Raw genomic sequence first — 24248 nt, forward strand, 5'->3', positions numbered from 1 at the left:
CCCATATCCCATATCAAACAAAAACCAGACGAATGATAGACTCGCCGTGTCTTACTGCTGTCGTCTGAACGCATTAAAGTTGCTTTGAAGACTGCAGCTGACCGGGAGTGGTCCTGGACCTGCTCCCTGTCTTGCAGAAAGTCCCAACCTTTTTGTGGTCTTCAATTTGTGCTAACTGTGAGAATGATTCATGTTAACATCATAAAGATTTCAGTGCTTTAATTCTGCGGATGTTCACTGGAAACGATTAAAACACACACGTTAGAAAGACGGGCTTCATGAGTTTTACCTGACTGCTGCTAGCTACCATGACAACAGCAGCGGCTACAGCGAGTCTAGACATGCTCGCATAAGCGTGGGACGATCCTCTCCATCCAAATCAAACAATCCTGATCTTAATGCTGTAGTCTGTTTGTGCCTCCACTCAAATACACCTGACCAGTCTCACAACAGCACTGCAAACACCAGAGAAAACCAAATGATAAGAAGCCTGTGAGAAACTCTGTACAGAGGAAACAGCCAAAGCAGATTAAATGGTATCTGCTAAACACAGATTTGGACTAAACAGAATCTCTCGTACCCAAGTGTAGCCTGGATCCAGAGAAATACCATCATCCATATCAGTGCCATCTTCAACTTCTCCAGTTAGCACCCAACACGATACAGCGCTGCAGCCACAGACAGGCACACAGCCTCCTCTCACGAGCAGCTGGACACATGAACAGGAGCTGATGTTCATAATACTGAACACGCCTCACAAGGAAGCGAGAACAGGCCGGAGACATCGATCATTCTAATCATCCAGTATTGGATCAGATTAAAAGAAAAACAAGACTCTGCCTTCCAGTGCCCGATCACTCTGATCACTTACATCAACAGCAGTGATGGGATACAACATAAATACTTTCATGTTTGCAAAATGTTTCGACATTTATAAAGACAAAAATATCAGATAATCTCATGACGGTGTAAGAATAAAGGAGCCGATTTATATGGGCAGAAATCTGTGCCATCAGAAAGTGAATTTGAATAAGTTCAATTTGAATTTGAATGGCTCAGATTGAATCTGAATTGTAACTTGAATAAATGCTTTTGAAAACTGAATTTGAATTAGTCTAATTTGAAATTGAATTTATGGTTTGAAAATGATCATCACTAAATTGAAATTGAATTTATATTTTGAAAATGAATTGATTTGCTTTGAAACTGCATTTTATCCTTTAAAAATTCAGCTCTCGAATAATTTCAGTTTCACTTCTCACCATTCAGTTTCAGTTCTACAATTCAATTTCAGTTCCAAAATTCAGTTTTTTGGAACTTACATCCGGTTCCGGTTCAAGCGCAGATTAATAGAACTACGTTTTACTAGCGGACCGAAAGTGTTGCTGACGGGAATCTACAGCATCTTGAGCTGAATTAAGACTTCAGAAGTCATTCGTCATGTCGAATGACCAGCGGATAAACTCTCAGGTTGGTAATAAATGTATTACATGTATAAGAACAAGCGTCATGTTAACAAATGATAGCCGTAAGGTAACTTTTATGCTTATTGTAGCTGTTAGCTCAAAACGCTAATTAGCGTAGTGTGCCCAGAATTCAGCTTTGACAAACAAATATGATCGACTGTTTCAAGTGAATTCCAAAGTTGTCATCTTTGTACCCTCTCAAGTACCCCCTTGTACTGCTTGCAGATGACCCCTACGTAGGGAAAACATGCAAAGACGGATTCGCGCAACACTTTCGTATTTATTAGCCTTAACCGGACCGTATGTAGTTCCAACAACATTTTGGAACTGAAAGAGTTTAGCTGAACTGAATGTAAGTGAACTAAATTATTCGAGAGCTAATTTTTAAAGGATAAATGCTAGTTCAAAGCAAATCAATTCATTTTCAAAATATAATTCAATTTCATTGAGTGAATGATCATTTTCAAACCATAATTTCAATTCAAATAGGACTAATCAAATTCAGTTTTCAAAAGCATTTATTCAAGTTACAATTTAGATTCAATCTGAGCCATTCAAATTCAAATTGAACTTATTCAAATTCACTTTCTGATGGCACAGATTTCTGCCCATAGATTTAACCCTTCTGCTACATGTTGAGGATTTTACCAAGAGCTCAGCAACCAAGAACGGTTCCTTTGAGTATTTACTGCCCCGTGGCTGTAAATAATCGGCTTATTTACTGATTAGTTATGAACAACTTTCAGACTTTTAGGAAACATGGAAGCCTTTAAATCATTTTTGCACTATAAAAATTCCATAAAAATCTCTAACCACAGACTTTATGGATACAGTATCATACACAGACACACCGCCTCGGACCACAGTCCCCTCAGTAACCAGCGAGCTGCCAACAAACAGAGCTGTTTATATTCCAGCTGTCGCTATAGAAACATCAAGGTAACCAAGACCTCACACGCTCGTCACGTCTCTGCGTCATGTCAGTGCAGGTTCAAAAATGTGCTTTTTGTTCGATAAAGGGTAGAGAAGCACACAGCCGAGCCACCGACGGAAAACAAAACTCTGTACCTGAATCCTGTTTCTCTGTTCTGGTGCTGAATGGGTTTTGTGTGAGCGTTTAAAGCAGACAGGAAAGCTGCCAAGATCAGACCCTGGACTACCCAGACACACAGGGACAAGAGCCTGCAAGGACGTCCTGGTCTCGCCATACCAAGGGTGTCAAACATAAGGTCCAAGATTCAGAATCAGCCCAGAAAACACTGCAATCAGGCCCACTGATTTCTTCTTCTTTTAACTGGGGGGCGATCGTGGCTCAAGAGTTGGGAGTTCACCTTGTAATCAGAAGGTTGCCGGTTCGAGCTACGGCTTGGACAGTCTCGGTCGTTGTGTCCTTGGGCAAGACACTTCACCTACTGCCTACTGGTGGTGGTCAGAGGGCCCGGTGGCGCCAGTGTCCGGCAGCCTCGCCTCTGTCAGTGCGCCCCAGGGTGGCTGTGGCTACAATATAGCTGCCATCACCAGTGTGTGAATGGGTGGATGACAGGTTGTGTAAAGTCCTTTGGGGTCCACTAGAAAAGCGCTATACAAATACAGGCCATTTACCATTTTACCATAACTGTATTTTCACACATTTTACAGCCTGTCCCACTGATAAAAAATCTCCACTACAGCTATTGATGCTATATGAAAATAATTCAATTAAATGACTAGTGAATGGACTGGTTCTTATATAGCGCTTTTCTACTCTGAGCACATGCTTTACACAACCTGCCTCATTCACCCAGTCACACAAGCACTCTTCCTGTATGTAAGATATGTTCTATAATCTGATGGTGGAGCAGAGACACCTTGGGGTTAGTATCTTAGCCAAGGATACTTGCCATGCACTGGAGCAGACGGGGACCAAACACCAACCTTCTGATTAGTAGGTGACCTGCTCTACCGCCGCAGCTACAGCCACGCCTTGTACCGACTCCTGACAGCAGCAACGATTAGACGACTCGTCACACACACTCTTACTCAGAGATTAAATGTGCAGTTAAATGTTTTTAGTTCATTGGGAATTTACTTTCCCAATGAAAGTCCAGCCCACTTAAAATCAAAGAGAGCTGTATGTGGCCGAAGATGTAAAGTGAGTCTTCCACATGTGCTGTCACGTAGGATTCGGCTTTTCAGTTTCATATGATGGCAAAGATATTACTTTGTAACAAATCCATGAGTACCCATATTGGTGGTGAACGCTGTTAAACTTAAAGGACGGTATGTTATGCAGGAAAGTGAAGGTGGGTGTGGAAGGTTCCTCCAGGAAAGTAGGACAATCACAGGCAGGAAAATCAAACCTCAAGAGTGGATTTGTCTCAGCAGGAGTCACCTGAGCTATTTCATACATTTTATTATAAAAATATTTAAGCCACACAAAATCAAAACATCAGCAGCCAATCAATGCCCATTCCAAGATCAAGAGCAATAAATAGAATAGAATAGAATAGAATTCAACTTTATTGCCATTGCACATGCACAGGTACAGGGCAACGAAATGCAGTTTGCATCCATCCAGAAGTGCTTTAGTGATATAGATATATTACAATATATATTAGCAATAATATAGATATGTGAGTATATTACAGAAATGGGTCTATTATGGTATGTTATAATGTACACGGTATGAAGTATGTTGTGAATATTCTATAACTATAAGTATGTACAGGCTGTAGTGAGTACAAGCTATGTACAGGCTATGAACAGGATATAAATATGAAAAACTATACAGAATATGAAATAAATAACTTTACAGAATCTGAGATATACAGCTATACAGAAATGGGAACTATGCAAGTTGTAAACAGTTGTAGGATTAAAGATTATTGAATGTACAGAATGATTATTTACACAGAGCTATACAGTAGTGCAGTTAAGTTAAGTGAGGGTGTAGATAGTTTCTACAGAGGCTATATAAAGTGCTAGTGGTTGTGAGTGGTGGTTCAGTCCATGTTATTATTGTGTGTTTGAGGGTACAGTTGTCCATTGTGGGTGTGTGTATGTTCAGTCCATGAGTTTAACGTGGGTCAGATGTCAGGAGGCAGAGTTCAGGAGTCTGACAGCTGTGGGGAAGAAGCTGTTCCGGTACCTGGTGGTCTTAGTCCGGAGGCTCCTGTAGCGCCTCCCAGAGGGCAGGAGGGTGAAGAGTCCATGCGATGGGTGACTGGGGTCTTTGATGATTTTCCCAGCCCTTTTCAGACACCGCTTCCTGTAGATGTCTTTTATGGCAGGAAGTGGTGCTCCGGCGATGCGCTGGGCAGTTTTCACGACCCTCTGCAACGCCTTCCGGTCCGAGGCAGAGCAGTTCCCGTACCAGACTGTTATACAGTTGGTCAGGATGCTCTCGATGGTGCAGCGATAGAAGTTCACCAGGATGTCTGAGGACAGGTGGTTCTTCCTCAGAGTCCTCAAGAAGAAGAGGCGCTGGTGAGCCTTCTTGACCAGCTTGGAGCAGTTGGTCGTCCAGGTGAGATCCTCGGAGATGTGGACTCCCAGGAACTTGAAGCTGCTCACACGCTCCACAGCCGTCCCCTTAATGTGGATGGGTGGATGTGGGTCAGCATTCCTCCTGTAGTCCACGATGAGCTCCTTGGTCTTCTCTGTGTTATGCAGCAGGTTGTTTCTGTCGCACCACTCAGCCAGACGATCCACCTCCTCCCTGTAGGCGGCCTCATCGTTGTCACTGATGAGGCCAATCACCGTGGTGTCATCTGCAAACTTAATGATGGTGTTGGAACCATCAGCAGGTCTGCAGTCGTGGGTGAAGAGGGAGTAGAGGAAAGGGCTCATCACACAGCCTTTAAAGCTTTATTTCAAACTTTTTTTAAGAACTGGAGGGAAAATAGTTCCCAGAGATTTTCTGGACAGGTCATGCACATACACTGTACTGCATGTCTGTCTATAAATACATGCTGGCCCACCCCTTTGCAGCTATATCAACTTCAAACTCTTCTGGGAAGGCTTTCCACGAGGTTTAGGAGTGTTATTGGACATTTCTGACCATTCTTCAAGAAGCACATTTGTGTGTTCAGGCACTGATCCCGAGAATTCCTGGCTCATCTCAGAGATGTTATATTGAATTGCGCCACAACTTCTGATAAACAACGCCACACCATAATCCACCCTCCAACAAACTTCACATTTGGCACAGTGCAGTCAGACCGCTAACCTTCTTTTGGCAACTGTCAAACCCAGACTCATCTGTTGGCCTGACAGAAGACGTGTGATTGTCACTGCAGAGAACATCTCTACTGCTCTCGAGTCCAGTCACGACACGTAACACTGTGGATGCAGCTGTTGAGCTATGGAAAGCCACTCCATGAAGCACTGTTCTGAGTGACTGATGCTTGGCAACTCTGCACACGCTGTGTCTCCACATCAGCTGACCCCACTTTGTGACTGAGTTGCTGTCATTCCCCAGTTGCTTCCACTTACAATACCACCAACTGTGGAATATTTAGCAGTAAGGCAACTTCACAGCTGTACTTGTTGCACAGGTGGCATCCATCATGTTTGTAGAAGCAGTCTGCATGGTTAGGTGCTTGATTTATACACCTGTCACAATAAGGGCGATGAAACAGCTGAATTTGATGATTTGGAAGGGTGAGTGAATCCTTCTTAATGTACTTGCAGCTTGTTTCTCAGCACACTGTCTTACATTCTTAAATGAATGCATTTTAATCTGTCTTTTCTGTAATTCTCTGCAAACTATTTATAAAAAATAACTGAGTAATATACTCAGCCAATTCTTCGGACAGTTTCTCAGAGTCACTGCTACTTCACCCTTTCAGACTGCAGCAGCCACAGTAGTCTTTGTTCTGCTCTACAGCTACACTGAGCTCAGCGCAGTCGCACCAGTCGTTTCTTCACCTGGTGCAGGTTCTGGTTGGTGACGCGCAAAACAAGAAACTCTGTGAAGAAGCAGCTACCGTACGTGCTGCAACAGCAAACCGGCCAGTGAATCTGGCCTCCATCCCCATAGCTATCAACTTTGATACGTTACCTAGTAAAAGTAATGTTCTGTTCCTCTATCGACAGTTACTGTAAAGTGGGTGAATTTACTTATGACGCTGGAGTGCAGCCACTTTGATCTGACACGGCTCCTGACTTGGGAACTTTAGCCAATCGTCCTGTTTGAGGCTTGAACTGGACCTCTCCACTGTGTTTGCACCTTCTTCAGTACTTTTAATGGCATTTTAAAATAGCTTCTGTATGAAACAGAGCCTTAGTCTTCGTGAATGAAAGTCTAGTGTTAGCACTAATTAGCATATGTGTTTGTGTTTCACAGCTTGCTAACAACTTAATACTGTACCACATCATCCAAATATGGTCCCTTCTGGTTTTAGAAAACTAACATGCTAACCAAGACATTCTTATTTACACTTAAACTACAGTTACTGTGCAGTCCTTTACTCTGTTTAGCCAAAGACCTGTGCAAACTAACACCAGAGCAGAACCTGGCATAAAACTAATTGAGGACAAATCTGAAGTTTGAAAAAAGTATCAAATGTCCTCCTGTCATCGAGCTTCACATGGCCTAATTAGATTACTATGGGTCATGTGACTGTGCTGATTTATGTACTAATATTTATTCTAAACTGAATCATTTAGGATCAAAGAGATTCCTTTAGACTTTCAGCTGTGTCCCATCTACACGGAGGTCTATCGTTCCCAGGCTGGACTCCTTGTTTTGTATGTCACACCCTTGGCATGCTTCTGGTACAGACTTTACATAGAGGTTTCATCTTTACTGATGCCACGGTGTCTGACCTCTACAACGACAGGAATGTCGTATATTTTTATATTTAGATAGGAAACATTTAGATAGTTACTATGGTAGCAAGACCACGTTTACATTTTTCGTGATCTTAAACGTATCCTGTGCACGAGGATAAGAAAGAAAAAAAACTACAAATACTCACAGAAAACATGTTGAATGTCATCATGCCAAAACTAGCATCTGTCCATTTCTTTATATTCCCTCTGATTTCCTCTTAGCTTCATTTCAGCACACCCCCACCCCCTTCCTCTCTCTGTATGCAGCTGTGAAAATAATGCTTTCAGATGGGTTTTGACTCTGGGCGACAGGTCAGTTTTCCTGGCTTCCTGACATCGTACACCACCAAAAACCAGATGGATGGAGGTGGAAGGAAAGAACAGAGAAACACAGAGCAGTGTTTAAAAAAAAAAAAACAGAAGAAAAACACACAGGAGACACACACACACAATGAAGAGAGGAGGAGTGGGAGACCCAGAGATATCCAAGATTTTAGCTCCCACCATCTGGTTTGAGCCTTAGGAATAAGAACTTGATTACATGACTTTTCCACTAAAAACACAGTCAATGGCTGTTTCTGGGTCCAAACTCCTCTTAAGTTCCCAAACTCAAACACTGCTGAGTCAAAAACCGTCCAAATGATCAGTGTGGCTGCTCTAAAAGGTGTGACAATCCAGCTGAACACACAAGCATCCATGAAAAACAGGATTTAAGAAGTTTAACAGCGTTACAAGTTAGAAACTAGCGATCTAACTCTGTGCTATCTAAAGATGATGGACGTTTTCTGACTGAGGGAGTTCTGAAAAACTAAAACATACAGCTCTGCTATCACTGGATATAAATAAAGACACAACCACACAGCGGCCTGATTTGTAGGGTTACTGAAGTTGGCTAGCTGGCATATAATGGTGCGCCACATGGTGGTTAGCTAGAGAGCTATGGTTAGGATAATACACACACATTAGCACAGTGAAGCTGGTGCAGGAATATTGACTTTGTTCCCCTCAATACAAGTGAACGTGAGGGTCTCAGACGGGCAGAGACAGGCGAGCTTATACAACAAAAACTTTCTTTTGAAGGAAAACTTTCTGCTGGACCTGTACAGCTGAGCATGCTGAAATCCCACTGTGTCTTTTAATCACTGCTTCCTTTGTTATATTATCGTTATCTTGGCTGTCCAGCTCTGAAGCAGGTTACTCAAACATCTTTGTCGCTAAACTTAAAAGGACACGGCAACTATGAAACAAGCTGAATACACAGACTTGAAGAAAGGCACACAAATATTTGGCACATTAACTTGCAGACTTGCGAGGGTGCTGCCTAAAATTAGAAACGGGTTGAAAATCAGCCTTTGATTTATTTTTCTACTGCGGCACAATCAGACGAGGGAAATGGCTGCTGAAAGGGAGATACACTGAAGTGAAAAGGAAACGCGTAAGAATGAGGTGCTGCTGCTCTTTTCCTCATGCTGAGTTCATCACCTTAAAATAGAACAATGTCAACTCTTGGATTTTATCCCTATGTTACGGTGACACTTCCAGGGTTTCCCTGTGCACTACAGAAACCGTTAGTTATACCTACATGTTCTCTTTGCAGAGCGACAGAAGTCCTTGATCTCAAATTCAAGACTTGCTTTCCTTTTTTGGTGGTGACCATGAGGACACTGCTTACAGAGGGGATGTTTTCCTGCATTAGCCTAAACACATATAGGTCACTTGCACAGCCTAATGGGTTAAACCAACCAAAGCTCTAGCCTGGGGTTTGCCTTAATCAAACTGGGCCTGTTGCAGTGACTTTGACTGATTGCTGTTACTGCATGCTTGCAACGTCATCTGTGCTGTTGCCTTATTTCACAGTATTATATCCTCGTGTGCTGTTCTTTATGGCTTTAGCATATAGATAAGATTAACTCTATATGAAAATGAGTTAGAGCCAAATAAAAGCATAAGGAAAAAAACAGATAGGAAAATAGATGTGAAAAGTAAGCAATGTCCATAAAAATGGATATTCAGCAGAAATATCAAATGGCCTGTATTTATATAGCGCTTTTCTAGTCCCTATGGACCCCAAAGCGCTTTACACAACCTGTCATCCACCCATTCACACACTGGTGATGGCAGCTACATTGTAGCCACAGCCACCCTGGGGCACACTGACAGAGGCGAGGCTGCCGGACACTGGCGCCACTGGGCCCTCTGACCACCACCAGTTATGGTTATACAACACTGTGCTGCAGTCTGTGTAGGGACATCACAATAGCAAACATGTAATAGTCAGTACCAGTACCATACTGTTTAAGCTCTTTTACTAAAAAGTCGTTGTGAATCAGTCACATGCTGGTGCTGACTGTGGAGGAGGCAGTAGTGTTAAACGCTATTAGATACATTATGTTACCTTTAGCATTTCTACAACATTAGCAACTGCAAACATTTTAAGCTGTGGCACAAAGCTGATTCCAAAATGGTAACATGCATCTGAGGATACCAACACAAAGTCCTTCTATACACATTTCTGACTACCTGTTATCAGTGAGTCGAGGCAGAGCTGCTGTGGCAGCTGATTGACACAACGTGCAAAGGAGAGTCTGAAACTTCTGTCCTCTTTCTTCTCATTTAATGACTTTCAGATATTGTTCATCTGAGATGTTGTCCTCCACTTTAGATATGCTGAATGTTCCACCAACAGCTTTTTTGGAATCATCTTGTGGGAGCAGAAATACAATTTTATGCCTGTTAAACTGTTACTGCTGGCGTTTCTTTAGCAAGTTAAAGTAAAAATGGGGTCTAAGTACAGAACTTTTTTAACAACAAGTTGTCTGTTATGTGTAGACACAACCTTATTTATTTCAGCTATAATAAAATACACCGGCTATGAGATCGTGGAGAGATGCAAAACGATGGTAACACTCGCCACATTATCTGTGTAGGAGATAACAATCTCTTTGTGGTGATGCATAAGCATATAGCAGACTGTAATAAATGTGTGACTAAACAAAATTACACTGAATTTCAAACCAGCAACTGGAAAAGAGCATGTGTAATGGACCGCATGCTGATTTAAAGGCTTTTTCTCAGCAGGATTGGGATAAGTTATTGTCCAAGTACAATGCAAATTATCACTCTAGCTACAATTTGGACAGGCGAATGTGGTTTGTACACTTGGCTATACAATTTTCCTTTTGTTCAAATGAATCTAAAATTAGAAGGAATGTGTGTGCACGTAATTATTGGTCTAAGACAATAACACACCTTCTTTCTGTACTTTCAGCACCGTCAGCCCATGACTGTGTTCATTATACAGTAACAGGCTGTACTAGTTAATAATGAGGAGCATTTATTCTCTCCCCAGAGGGCTTTTGGTGTTCCTATCCGCCATTACCCTGTGGACGTATGCAGACACAGGGAGGAGCAGACGGGAAGAAAGGAATTATGTCGACTCCCAAGTTACTGTTTTCCTTACCAGATCAACATGTCTCTCATGCTCCCAACACATTAAACACCTGCTTTAATCATACGTAATTTCAACGTAATATCCAGTGATATGTCATTGGATATTTAATAACTATCCAGTAACCAAATCCGTCCCCCCACTTATAGCAGCGCACTTCTTCATGCGTCTTGACAACATTGTGGATAACAGGTTGAACCGGGCATTGCTGGTGAGTTATATCTCCAGGCTGACAGCTGTACCTGACACTCCTTCACAGTGGAACATGTAAAGGCTTGTAAAGTTCCACTTCACAATAGTCACAGTTCCTTAGGACTGACTCACCAGCACCACGGATGGCTATGACTCTCAAACCTGTTAGCATTAGCTTCAGACAAGATTACATACCTTGCGTCCCCACAACACTAGATTTCATAAACAGAACAACTTTGTAGCTCTGTATGGACGTAAGCGATGTTGTTTTAGAGCGAATGTACAAGTTTAAATGACTCGAGCCTTCACTTAGCTTAAGCACGACAACGGGTTAGCCAAGCAGGCCAGGCAAACAGCGGCTGCTCATAAAACGAGGAAAGAGTTCTCCTTGAGCGGTCTCTGTACTTACACAACGCATCTCGAAATCATCCAGGACACCATGTCTTCTGTATCTGTAGGTCTGTTTCAGCAGTAGAACAGAGCCAATAATAATGTTAAACGCCGATCCCGCACCGCCGTGAACTTTTCAGCCCAAACTTCGGTAAACGAATCCAGAAACAGCTAGCTAATCTCGTCGTACATCAGCTAGCCAACACACCAGGAACACCTCACTGCAGTGTCCTTGGAGTCATAGCTACACGACGAAGCGCGTATCCTAAATATTCCTGCTGTAGTCGCTCCCTCCCATCAGATTTCCTCCTTCCTTCTCTGCTTCGCTGCTCAGTTCCTGGCACAAGAAAGGTGCTGTCGTCATTAGGAAAATAAACACCCTCCCTCCGCATATGCTATTGGCCAGTGCAGTCTGTTTACGACGAACCTGAAATTGTAATTGGCTGGCCACGTTTGGCTAGCCAATCACATCCATTTGGTTAAGCAAATGGAATTTTAAACTCAGTTACTGTGCTCCGATTGGTCTGCTGTCGATTCGTGGCGAGCTCTAGCCAACCACGAGGGAAATATTTTTCAGAGCATGAAAACGGCAGGTGCGCGCCCTTTGACCTCCACCTTACGTTCACTCTTCATGTCTATAGCTTTTATTATACAAAATACATTTTGAATAACCTAAAAGTGAAAGCACGATTTTTTAAAATAAACAATGCCTTTAATTGCATAAACGTTGGAAAGCAAAGGGTTAGGTGGTTACTGTACATCAGGGTAAGTAATATTGAAGCATTTCATAAAGTCCAATGGGCCAAATAAAAAGTGTCTGTTTCTTGTTGTTATGCAAAAAAGTGTTTTGTCGTGTAATGGTCAATAAGCACTAGTGACCTGACTCCATAGGCACTCGTGCATGCCATGCCATAACAGATCATCAGCTGTTTCTTTCTTTCTTCAGTCTTTTTGGTTCACCTGGTACCAAATTCATCTTGGTCTCATCTGTCCAAAAATATTTTACAGAACTGTGCAAGCTCTGTTTTCTGGCAAAGCCTAATCTGCCCTTCCCATTCTTGAGTTTAACCAGCAGTTTGCACTTTGTTGTGAAACCCTCTGTGTTTACATTCATGACGGCTTCTGAAGTCATTTTCTTAACCACAGACAGAATTCCACACGTTAGCTGTGTTTCATCATCTTTGTGGTTACATTCATTGTTGATTTGGCCTTTTTTTTAGTGATGGCCTTCTTCACTTGCACTGACATCTATGTGGACCTCATATTGAGAGTTCCAGTAAACAGCCTCCAAATACAAGTTCAACATTTGAATCAACCCCAGATTTTTTTAAATCTGCTTAATTGGTCGTGGAATAACAAAGAACAGCCACCCTCAACCATGAAACTGCTTTTCGGTCAAATGTCCAATTACTTTTGATCACCTGAAAATGGGGACTATGTACAAAAACACTTTTGCCATCCCTTTGAATTAAAGGTAAGAATCTGCAATTCTTGATTGTTTGATTTAAACTCTACTGTGGTAGTGTACGGAGGCAATATAACACAAACTGTGTCATCGTGTAAATACTCACGGACCTAACTGTAATCAGTAGACACAAACCCCATCTGTCAGCTTTCAGAATGGCGCTTCTGTGTGTGTGTCTGCTTTAGGTAATAATAATAATTTAGGTAATAATAATCTAAGTAATAACAGTATCTGAGCTTGTACAATTGCAGCTATGAGCTTGTGCCTTTCTGTATCAGGATATTTGTAAACCCATGCAGACATGTTAGTGTATTGTGCAGGTATGTGCAGGCATGTGGGTAAGACTGGGAGGGGGGGTCTGGTTTTATAGCTACTTGTTATTCATGAAGGCGGCTGCTACAGCGTGTAGCTCAGCGAGGAGATTCCCAGAGGAGCACGTCTGGTCACACAATCCGTCTGGGAAAGCATCAGAGGCTCAGGGCTGAGCAGAAAACACCTCCTTACCCTTCAGCTGCTCACTGGTCTAATGTCATAGAGAGCAACAACATTAATTAGAAACATACACATTTGCAGACTAACCAAACAGAACAAATATACTGTATTCTGAAGATCAGCCTCTGGTAAAAGGCAATTCCCATTACGCAAGGTGTTTGGGTCTTTCTTTGTGAGTACACTGCAGTGGTGGCGGTTGAATTTTTACTTCTGCATCCCAGTAATTACACCAGGCAACTTTAAAATGAAATTAAAGCAACAATCTCTCTTTGTCCCAATCATTCAACTGAAAGAAGTCAAAATAGAATCATAGACATACATAATACATATTGTTTAGTGTGTGTGTTTTTATTCAGAGTGTGAAGCCTGTAAAAATGAGTCAGGAAATATTAGCAGAGCTTTGCTGCTCAGATCAAAGTGTAAATTTCACTTTATCATTACAATAGTGACTGCCAGCTGTAAGTGTTTATTCATCACATTTTCTCGGTCTTAGTACTAATCTGGCCTGAACACACCCTCAACCAGCCATCGTGGCCCCCAATATACAGGAGATTGCATCAATCTCATTGATAATAATTAGAAATTATACTTTAATTGCGTTTAACCTTTTAATGGCTGTGGGGTAGAAACTCTTTTTTTAGCCTATTTGCCCTTGATTTTATTGTCCTGTATTGTCTGCCTGATGGCAGCAATTTAAAAGATCTTGATATGTGTGGGTCACACAAAATTTGGGGCCTTTCCTGAAACAGTGGGTATTGTGAAGTTTCTCCAGAGAGGGCAAACTGACTTTTCTCTGGGCAACTCTGATAACCTGCTGAAGTGCTTTGTGCCGCTGTGCAGCTGGAAAACCACACACAGAGACGATGCGTCAGTAATCTTTCTATTGAGCAGCGATATCAGGATACAGTTTGAGGTGGATGTTGTTGGGGTTTTTGTTTTTGTTATCACACTCAGGAAATGAAGTCTTTGCTGGGCCTTATTCACCACCTCAGCTGTGTTAACACCACCGGTCAAGTCCGCCGTGATGTGGACTCCCAAAAACCAGGAAACTGAAACCTTCTCCATACACTTCCTGTTAACGAGTAATGGCTGAGTAACCTTTCCTTCTTCCTGAAGTCCACGATGAGCTCCAATGTCTTTGGTGAATTAAGAAGGAAGTTGTTGTCTCTGCATGACACCATCACTGATTCCAAGTCAATCCTGTAGGTGCACTGATCTTCCCCAAAGATGAGCCGCATCATCGTGGACATTTTTTATTAATATGTTTAATACAATCTTCAAGAAGTAAGAGGATATCTGAGGAGTGGAGAAAAAAATGTGCTGGTATTTTCAGGAACAAGAGTAATCTATGGAACAGTAGTAACTACAGAGAGATTAATGAGCCATGCAGCTATGGGAAAAAGCTAAAGCTAGGATAAAAAGAGTGGTAATGATTAGTGAGCATGAAGCTGTACTTGCCCAGAAAGAGCACCACCAATGCAATCTAGAGAAGGTCAGATGGAGCTGATCTGTGTCTTTGTGGATCTAGAGAAGCCGTATCATAGGGTGCCAAGAGAAGAAGTGTGGTACTGGATGGAGAAGTCAAAAGTGTCAGAGAAGTATGCGAGCGTGGTGGAGGGCATCGATAAGGACAGCGAGACAGTGGTGAGCTGTAGGGTGGAAGTAACAGATGGGTTCAAGATGCAGCTGGGATTATATCACAGATGTTCTGAGAGCCCCTCATTACTTGTGATAGTGTTGGACAAGTTGGCAGATGAGGTCAGGCATGGACTACAGTGATCTGTAAGGAGAGTATGGAACAGATGGAACAGAGCCTAGAGAGGTGAAGGTATGCACTGAAGAGAAGAGGAATGAGTCAAGTGTTTGAAAGTAGATAAATTTAAATACCTGGAGATTATTATCCAAAACAACAGACAGTGCACAAAATCTGTGAAGAAGAGAGCAGGCAGTGCGGACTGAGTGTCAGGAGGACAGCAGAAAGAGTGAAAGGAAAAGTTTATAAGATGGTATGGAGAATTGCTATGATGTATGGTTTGGAGATGGTAGTGCTGACGAAAAACCAGAAGCAGAGCAGGACCAGGCTGGTCAGGATTGGAAATGAGTATATCAGAGGGACAGCTAGGTTTTAGCAGTTTTGTAGACAAGTCAGAGAGGCAGGGTTGAAATGATTTGGATGTGTGCAGAGGAGGGATAGTGAGAGGCTTGGTGTGACGGAGGATGGTAGGGATAGGGTTAGATGGAGGCAGAGGGCGATCCCTAAAGAGAGCCGCTGAAAGACGAAGAAGACCAAACACATCCCTACTCAGCTGTACACTGACTGTGATTGGTCACATCTGACCAACTCATCTAGGGCTAGAAATCTAGAAAGCCGTTGAAGTATTTCTTTAAACAGCATGAATATGCAGTGAGTTCTTCTGCTAATTTAAGGAACTGGGATGTCTTTAGCAGAGCTCCCCAGCAGGTCTTGTATTATGTGAAAGCACAATATAAATGTGTACAATATAAGTGCAATGCAGTACAGTATAGAATCCAATAATGTTCATCCCACAGTGTCATTTCTTCATAGTTATCACAATACTCTTGCTTTCAAATTGGTCTTACTCGTCTGCTGATACCTACCGCTGCTCTGTGCCTTCTTCGTACTCTTTTGTTTTCTCTTTCTTGCATTTCCTTGTCCGTCCGTTCTATGACTGCATTTCCTCAGGATCTTTTCCCTTTTTTTTCTCTTTTTTTGCTCTTCTCCCATCGCTCGTCAAGCTCTCGTTCTCTCCTTATCTTGCATCCCACAAGCCTGGAGATCACTTCAGGCTGATTGCTACATGCTTCACGCATATAAACCTTGACGCTGTCCTTAAGATGCCTCCACTCCACTCCATTGAGATGTAAGCACATGAACGCAAAAGCACACAAATACGCAATCCTGGACAGGGCTACACATGAGTAGGAGACTCACACAGACCTTCCCTCTCTCATTCTGCTTTGCTCTGCCCTATTCTCCTCCTCTTGCCTTCACTGCTCCGTTTTTAGTCTTGCTTGTTTATAGTAAGTCAATGGAAGACGTGGAGTAAACCACACAGGAGAGAGATCAAACATGCCAGCTGCATTTTAAATTCTGATTGAGATAGATAGATAGATAGATAGATAGATAGATATTTTAACCATTAGAGAAAAATAACTCACAATCATCTCACAGATGTAACATTATCTACAGCTACTTTCATTACCATTGATATTCATTTAGTCTTTTTCTCCCATTGATCTTTCTGAGTTAACTTCTATCATTTTAATGCTTCAATCTTAAATCTGATCAACTATCTCTAATAATCGGCTATGTGCCACAGGCCTTCAAGCTGGCTGTAGTTAAACCTTTACTCAAAAAGCATCTCTAGACCCAGCAGTCTTAGCTAATTATAGGCCAATCTCCAACCTTCCTTTCATATCAAACATCCTTGCCTGCACATGCCTGCAGCACAGAAACAGCTTTAGTGAAGGTTACAAATGATCTTCTTATGGCCTCTGACAGTGGACTCATCTCTGTGCTTGTCCTGCTAGACCTCAGTGCAGCGTTCGATACTGTTGACCATAATATCCTATTAGAGCGATTAGAGCAGCTGTAGGTATTACAGGTACTGCTATTAGGAGTTGGTGGGGTCTCTCTGGTGTGGTTTCATGGGTTTTGCTTCCTTTTTCAGCACAGGTAGGTGGGGCGGTGTGTCACAGGATGCTGGCACATCAGCGGTACATCAGACATCATTTGATAGCGCGTTCTTAAGGAGCAGTGGGACAGACGCCTGGTGTCGGAATGTTGTCGCCTCCCTGAGTTTTAATGTGTTGATTGAACTCTGCGGCGTGCACTACGGCTAACCCATGTTTTGGATTTGGTCTGCTTATCCGCTTTCCTGTATCCTTAGCTGGACCCATCACCCACCTGCCTGCCAGCTGCTGGTGAAGCCGCATTTCCTGGATTTCTACGGAGATCAACCTTGTCTCTACCTCCGCATCCCGGAGATTTTCGCACGAGCTTGTACTGCCAGTGTGACAAGTGAGCTCCCCAACTCTCCCCATGCCTGTTGCCGTTTGCTATCGATTGTTTGGTGTCTTCCCCTAAAACTTCGTTTCCCTTTTTCCCGTAGATCCACCCTGTGTGCGCTGATTTCCCCGTTCACTCCGAATGCGTGTCAGCTTCCTTCCCTGGTTTCCCCTCGTTTATTTTACAACCTCCCAGCCTATGTAAATACTCCGGGCACTGTAAATAAAAAGCACCTTTTGCACTTCTTACATCTCTGTGTGTTCTGCCATAGAGTCCGCTCCTTCATCTTAACAACTGCGCTGCAGTGGTTTGTATCATATCTATCTAATAGACTCCAGTTTGTGCATGTAAATGGAGAGTCCTCTTCACACACTGAGGTTAATTATGGAGTTCCACAGGGTTCAGTGCTAGGACCAATTCTGTTTACATTATACATGCTTCCCTTAGGCAGCATCATTAGAAGACATAGCATACATTTACACTGCTATGCAGATGACACCCAGCTCTATCTGTCCATGAAGCCAGATAACACACACCAATGAGTTAAACTGCAGGAATGTCTTAAAGACATAAAGACCTGGATGGCCGCTAACTTTCTGCTTCTTAATTCAGATAAAACTGAGGTTATTGTACTCGGCCCTGAAAAGCTTAGAAATATGGTATCTAACCAGATTCTTACTCTGGATGGCATTACCTTGGCCTCCAGTAACGCTGTGAGGAACCTTGGAGTCATTTTTGACCAGGACATGTCCTTCAACGCACATATTAAACAAATATGTAAGACTGCGTTCTTCCATTTGTGCAACATCTCTAAAGTTAGAAATATCCTGTCTCAGAGTGACGCTGAAAAACTAGTTCATGCATTTATTACTTCCAGGCTGGACGACTGTAATTCATTATTATCAGGAAGTCCTAAAAACTCCCTGAAAAGCCTTCAGCTAATCCAAAATGCTGCAGCAAGAGTCCTGACAGGGACTAGAAAGAGAGCAGATTTCTCCTGTTTTTGCTTCCTGTTAAATCCAGAATTCAAAATCCTGCTCCTCACATACAAGGTCTTAAATAATCAGGCCCCATCTTATCTTAATGACCTTGTAGTACCATATCACCCTATTAGAGCACTTCGCTCTCGCTCTGCAGGCCTACTTGTTGTTCCTGGAGTATTTAAAAGTAGAATGGGAGGCTGAGCCTTCAGTTTTCAGGCCCCTCTTCTGTGGAACCAGCTTCCAGTTTGGATTCAGGAGACAGACACTATCTCTACTTTCAAGATTAGGCTTAAAACTTTCCTTTTTGCTAAAGCATATAGTTAGGGCTGGACCAGGTGACCCTGAATCCTCCCTTAGTTATGCTGCAATAGGTGTAGACTGCGTGTTTCTTCTTCAGTCACCTTTCTCACTCACTATGTGTTAACAGACCTCTCTGCATTGAATCATATCTGTTATTAACCTCTGTCTCTCTTCCACATCATGTCTTTATCCTGTCTTCCTTCTCTCACCCCAAATGGTCGCAGCAGATGGCCCCGCCCCTCCCTGAGCCTGGTTCTGCTGGAGGTTTCTTCCTGTTAAAAGGGAGTTTTTCCTTCCCACTGTCGCCAAAGTGCTTGCTCATAGGAGGTCATATGATTGTTGGGTTTTTCTCTGTATGTATTATTGTAGGGTCTGTGACAAAGTGGAGAAGCAGTTGCAATTCTCTCCATTTGTCCCATATGTGTTTACCTTTTTTTTGCACATTGTACACATTATTCTGTTTCTAGGTATTTGCTATGATTTGCTATTTGTCAAGTAACATTGCTTCACTCACTATCCCGGGTTTGTTTGTGTAAGCGTTTTGTTGCCGGCAAATCAAACACTCTGCAAATTAAGACAAATACTAAGTTATGTTTCTTTATACTTTATTATGTTACAGATTAAGTCATTTGTTCATACTTACTCTGTTTGTCTTTTCAGTCATCATGAGTGTCAGGTGTGGGGAAACGCCCGCTTGGCATTTCCTCATTTTAAAGTCCTGATCATGTCACACATGACATCATCAGGTCAAACCAAGTGGAGGGGTTTCTTTTTCCAGAGAGATGCTTCATTTTGTTTGTGTTCATGTTTAAAGGGATTTGTTGAATGTTTTTCCTTTTGTTAATGACTGCCATTTAGTTGTGTAAATGTGCATATTAGAAGTGAGTAGAGGTTTTGTGTTTTTAGATAATCCGTGTAGAGTTTTAGATCCCTCAGTTGAGTGAGTGGTACTGGCTGGGCAATTGGAGGGAAATTGATGGCCCTATTTAAAGCCAGTCTCTACCAGATGCACGAGAGAGGAGAGGTGAGCTGTGTCACCAGAGCCATGTTATGTTGAGTTTTGGTAAATGAATTGATTTGGGGGAAGTTTTGTTAAGTTACATTAAAATTAAGTTCACTGCAAATAAATTGCTCACCTTGGAAACCTAAAATGTCTGCATAGTCTGCTTCCCTACCACCTTCCTTGACGTTCGAGTCTGACTACTTCACAGGGTCTACCTTACAATATAAAGCGCCTTGAGGCGACTGTTGTTATGTCACGGTTCTGGGTCAGTTTGACCCAGTATTTTGAGTTATGCTTTTGGTGTGTTTTGCATTTTGGATTCTTTTCTTATTATGATAATGATGATTATGACTCTATGTTTCGGTTATTCTTGTTTAGGGATTAGTTCGTAGGTTTTTGTGTTCTCATGTTTATTGCAGGTTTAGTTCAGTGTCTAGTCTATCTCTCTGTGTCGTGTCTGCGTGTTTGTTTAGTGGTGTCTTGTTTCCTGTTTTACTCTGAAGGCTCATGTTCCCGTCTTATGTCAGTGTTTCTAGCTTTGTTCCTTCTGTCTAATCAGGTCTTATTCCTCCCAGCTGTGTTCCCCTTCTGTCTCTAATTTCTTGATGACTGCCTCAGTGTATTTAAGCCCAGTGTGTCTTTGTGTCAGTGTCAGATCGTCTGTTATCCTCACCTCGTATTTTCCCTTATTGTGACACTGTGTTCATAGCCTGCTTAGTTACTCTGTGTTTATAGTTTTTTCCATAGTTCCTTCACAGAGTGCCTTAGCCTTCTTAGTTTACACAGTGTTCTCTGTCTTCTTAGTTTTCCCAGTTTCAGTGTCCCCTAGTGTTTTTGTTATGCCTGCAGCCACAATAAAGGCTTGCCTTATTTTGGAAACCTAGTTCTGTCTCCACCGTGTCTGCTCTTGGGTCTACCTCATTCCTCACGCCGGCGCGCCCCGCCGTGACATGTTATGATTTGGTGCCACTGACTCTGATATCCTAGGTGCTTACAATAATACTACAGCAGTCATTTGGCATCTGCTGGTGCATGCCACATTTGACTGATGTGGATAGGGCCCATGCCACTGGGCAACTTCAAGCTGGTGTTCTGCAAATCCAAGCTGCAGTATTCTCTGCATTAGTTGTCGGTGCTTGTCTCATCTCCCAAGTTTAGCTCATTAGTCCAAGTTTGAATTTTTATTTATCTTTTATTGTTCATGTATTTTGTTTCTAGGTTCATTTTTGCCAGCAAATAAAAGCTGCTGCTTTAAGTTAAGTTCTCCGTCTCAGAGTCCTGCGTTTGGGTCCAACCCCTGCCTGCCAAACAGCTTACCATAACAGCAATGCCATATCTCCACAGTCTGAGCCTGGACTCTATCCTTTAAAATGACAATGTTAATTCCCCAGAGAATGGGGTTTATTAGAGACTACATCCAGAATTTGGGAGTGGAGAGAATGGAATGGCCTGCCTGCAGTCCTGACCTCAATCCCACCAAACACCTGTGGGATCAACTTGGCCGTGCTGTTCATGCCAGAGTGACCAATATATTCACATTGGCTGACTTGTGACATTGAAGAATGGAATGCCACCCCACAGCAGTGTGTGACCAAGTGGTGACTAGCATGAGAAGGAAGTGCCAGCCTGCTGTGGCGTGTATCGTCCTTCCACATGGTTCTATGGCCTGTGTTTGTTAAATGAATAAATTGTTAAATTGCCAAAATGTCATGTTTCTTAGGACTTCAATCATCCAACCCAATAAACAACACCAAACAAACTCTGGCTATTGCCGATTCTAATTTTGGACATGAAGCTGACACCAACAACCATAGTGAAGTATCTTCCAGTGGCCAGAGCAGGTGACATCGCAGGAGCTCTGAAACTGTTGGCTAAGGATAAACATAAATTCTGTAAAACTATAACTCCTGTTGGCAGTAATACCAGTCAGCTACATCAATAACAGGTCACTAAAATTTGAATTGAATCAGTATGTAACAGTCAAAACAATGTTGAACTAGGTAGTTTTCTCTGGTTCCCACAAATTGGACCAGGAGTGATGTGTTTAGCCACATGTCCTTCTTAAATTGCTGGTTGTCTGAATGGTTCCAAAAAATAATGTGGGCTTTATAGATAATTGGAAAACTTTCTGGGGAATACCTGGTCTTGTTAGGAGCTACAACATCCAATCCTTGGATGGAGCTAATCTCTTTTCTAGGAATCTGGTCAAACCCCTCAAACTATCCAGAGTTGAGACCAGGAAGCAGAGTTTCAGTCTGGTAAATGGATTGGTTCTTATATAGTGCTTTTCTACTCTGAGAACTCAGTGTTCATACAGTGCACAGTCTGGAGCAGACAGGGATCAAACCACCAACCTTCCGATTATTAGGTGACCTGACTGCGTCAGCTCCAGACCACCAAAAGACAACAAAAAGTCCCAAAGAAAGAACAATGTGGTATCTACAACTATTGCGGGGTCTACCGTGTTATTGTATGGCCTACCTTACAGTATAAAGCGCCTTGACGCAACTGTTGTTGTGATTTGGCGCTATATAAATGAATTAAATTGAACTGAATTACAACTGCACCAAAGAGTAAAACAGTGAAATGCAGATTATTAAGTTTCTCTCTTAAGTTCCTATTGGTACATGAATTAATAATTCATCAACGTATTGATGTACTCTGCCTTACGGACACCTGGTTACAGCAGGTGGATTATCTTAGTTTAAATGAATCAACACCCGAGTCATACTAACTGTTAGAATCCTTGAAGCTCAAGTTGAGGCGGGTGAGTGGCAACAATCTTCCACTCGAGGTTATCAATCAACCAAAGACCCAGAAAGTGTTTTAATTGTATTTGTTGATATTTGTCGTCCTCCTGGACCTTAATCAGAGTTTCTATCTGATGTCTCCAGGTATACCCTGGGCCTACTCCTGGAAAGACATGCCCAGCCAAAACACCTAGCCCAGGAGGTGACAGCTTAGCTGTCTCCTTTCGATGTGGAGTAGCAGCACTGCTCTGAACACCTCCTGACTGACTGAAGTCCTCACCCTATCGCTAAGGCAGAGCCCATCCACCTTTCTGAGAAAATTTCCACTGCTTGTATCTCAGTCTAATTGTGTTAACAAGAAGATCGGACTGAGATACAAGACTCCCCCAAACAACAACGCACCACCTGGTGGCGGATGGATGCATAACATTCAGGACACAATAATTTACTGACATTGGGCATCACATAAAAACGTAACAATTAGATTAAACAAGTAAATCCGACCAGTGACAACAACAACAATTACTCGGCTAGTCATACATTGTGAAGTATTACATCTCCACAGCGCAATACCATTGATATTTATTTAGACTTTTGTTGTCCAGTTGATCTTTGTGAGTTCACCTTCAGTAATTACTTCCTCCAAACAATCAATGTGTGTTTTAGACCCCATTGCAACAAGACTGTTCAGAGAAGCCCTATCATTTATTAATGCTTCAACATTAAAAACTGTAAACCTATGAATAGGCTAACTGCCTGAAAATGCTTCAACAAGAGTACTGACAGGGACTAAAAAGAGAGAGTATATTTCACTGGTGTCCCTTCATTGGCTCTCTGTTAAATCCAAAATTGAATTAAAAACCCTTATTATTACATAAAAGGTCTTTAATAATCAGGCCCCATCTTATCTTAATGACCTTATAGTACCATATCACCCTATTAGAGCACTTCGCTCTTGCTCTGCAGGCCTACTTGTTGTTCCTAGAGTATTTAAAAGTAGAATGGGAGGCAGAGCCTTCAGTTTTCAGGCCCCTCTTCTGTGGAACCAGCTTCCAGTTTGGATTCAGGAGACAGACACTATCTCTACTTTCAAGATTAGGCTTCAAACTTTCCTTTTTGACAAAGAATATTATAAGGATGACCCTTAATCCTTCCTTAAGTGTTTCTTCTTGACACACCTTTTTGTGTGTTTGTACACCATTCTGCATGTAATTATTAGTTATTAATAATCTCTAGTTGTGTGTCTTTATCCCGTCAGTCCCTGAGCCTGGTTCTGCTGGAGGTTTCTTCCTGTTACAAGGAAGTTTGTCCTTCCCGCTGTCACCAAAGTGCTTGCTCATAAGGAGTCAACTAAATGTTGGGGTATTCTCTGTATTATTGTAGGATCTTTACCTTACAACATAAAGCAGCTTGAGGCAGACTGTTGTTGTTGAGACCACCCAAGCACACTGGGTATGTTCTTTGTAGCCATTAAAGAGTAGAGATTAATAGTAATTTTGCAAGAAAAACAAACAAACAAAAAAAAAAAAACTCTCTCACACACACACACACGCACCAAAAAAACCCAACTTTCATACTGGGATAGTGATGAAAAACGTATACCTTTAGTAGAATGGATAAATGATTACATTATTTATAATATATATTAATATAAACAACATATTAAACAAAATATAGATGATATAAACATAATTTCCTCCAGAATTGTTACCTTCCTATATTAAAGCTGCTTGTGATGGCAGAAATAGAAGTGCAGTCCCGCTAACAGAACGGGAGTATAACAAGGAATTTGAACATTAGCCGTTCATTATATTAGCCTCGACTCGTGGCGGTAGTAGTCGGTGTAGTATTAGCAAAAATAGTACCAATTATTCGACGGAGCGGAGGGACACCAGCGTGCTGCGGTTTGTGAATG

The 24248-nt window shown here is 42.1% G+C and overlaps 1 protein-coding gene across 1 annotated transcript in view; it reads right to left on the bottom strand.

Annotated features, from left to right (window-relative positions):
- reep3b (receptor accessory protein 3b) overlaps nt 1–11660 on the bottom strand; it is a 40568-nt gene extending 28908 nt beyond the window's left edge. The window contains exon 1 of the mRNA XM_040038575.1: nt 11330–11660. Coding sequence (XP_039894509.1) covers nt 11330–11361 — 32 coding nt within the window. The 5' untranslated portion in view covers nt 11362–11660. The remainder of the gene's footprint in view (nt 1–11329) is intronic.
- Nucleotides 11661–24248: the final 12588 nt, after the last annotated feature.

The sequence above is a fragment of the Simochromis diagramma genome, unplaced genomic scaffold, assembly GCF_900408965.1.
Source record: "Simochromis diagramma unplaced genomic scaffold, fSimDia1.1 OVJJ01000617.1, whole genome shotgun sequence".
Classification (NCBI taxonomy): domain Eukaryota; kingdom Metazoa; phylum Chordata; class Actinopteri; order Cichliformes; family Cichlidae; genus Simochromis; species Simochromis diagramma.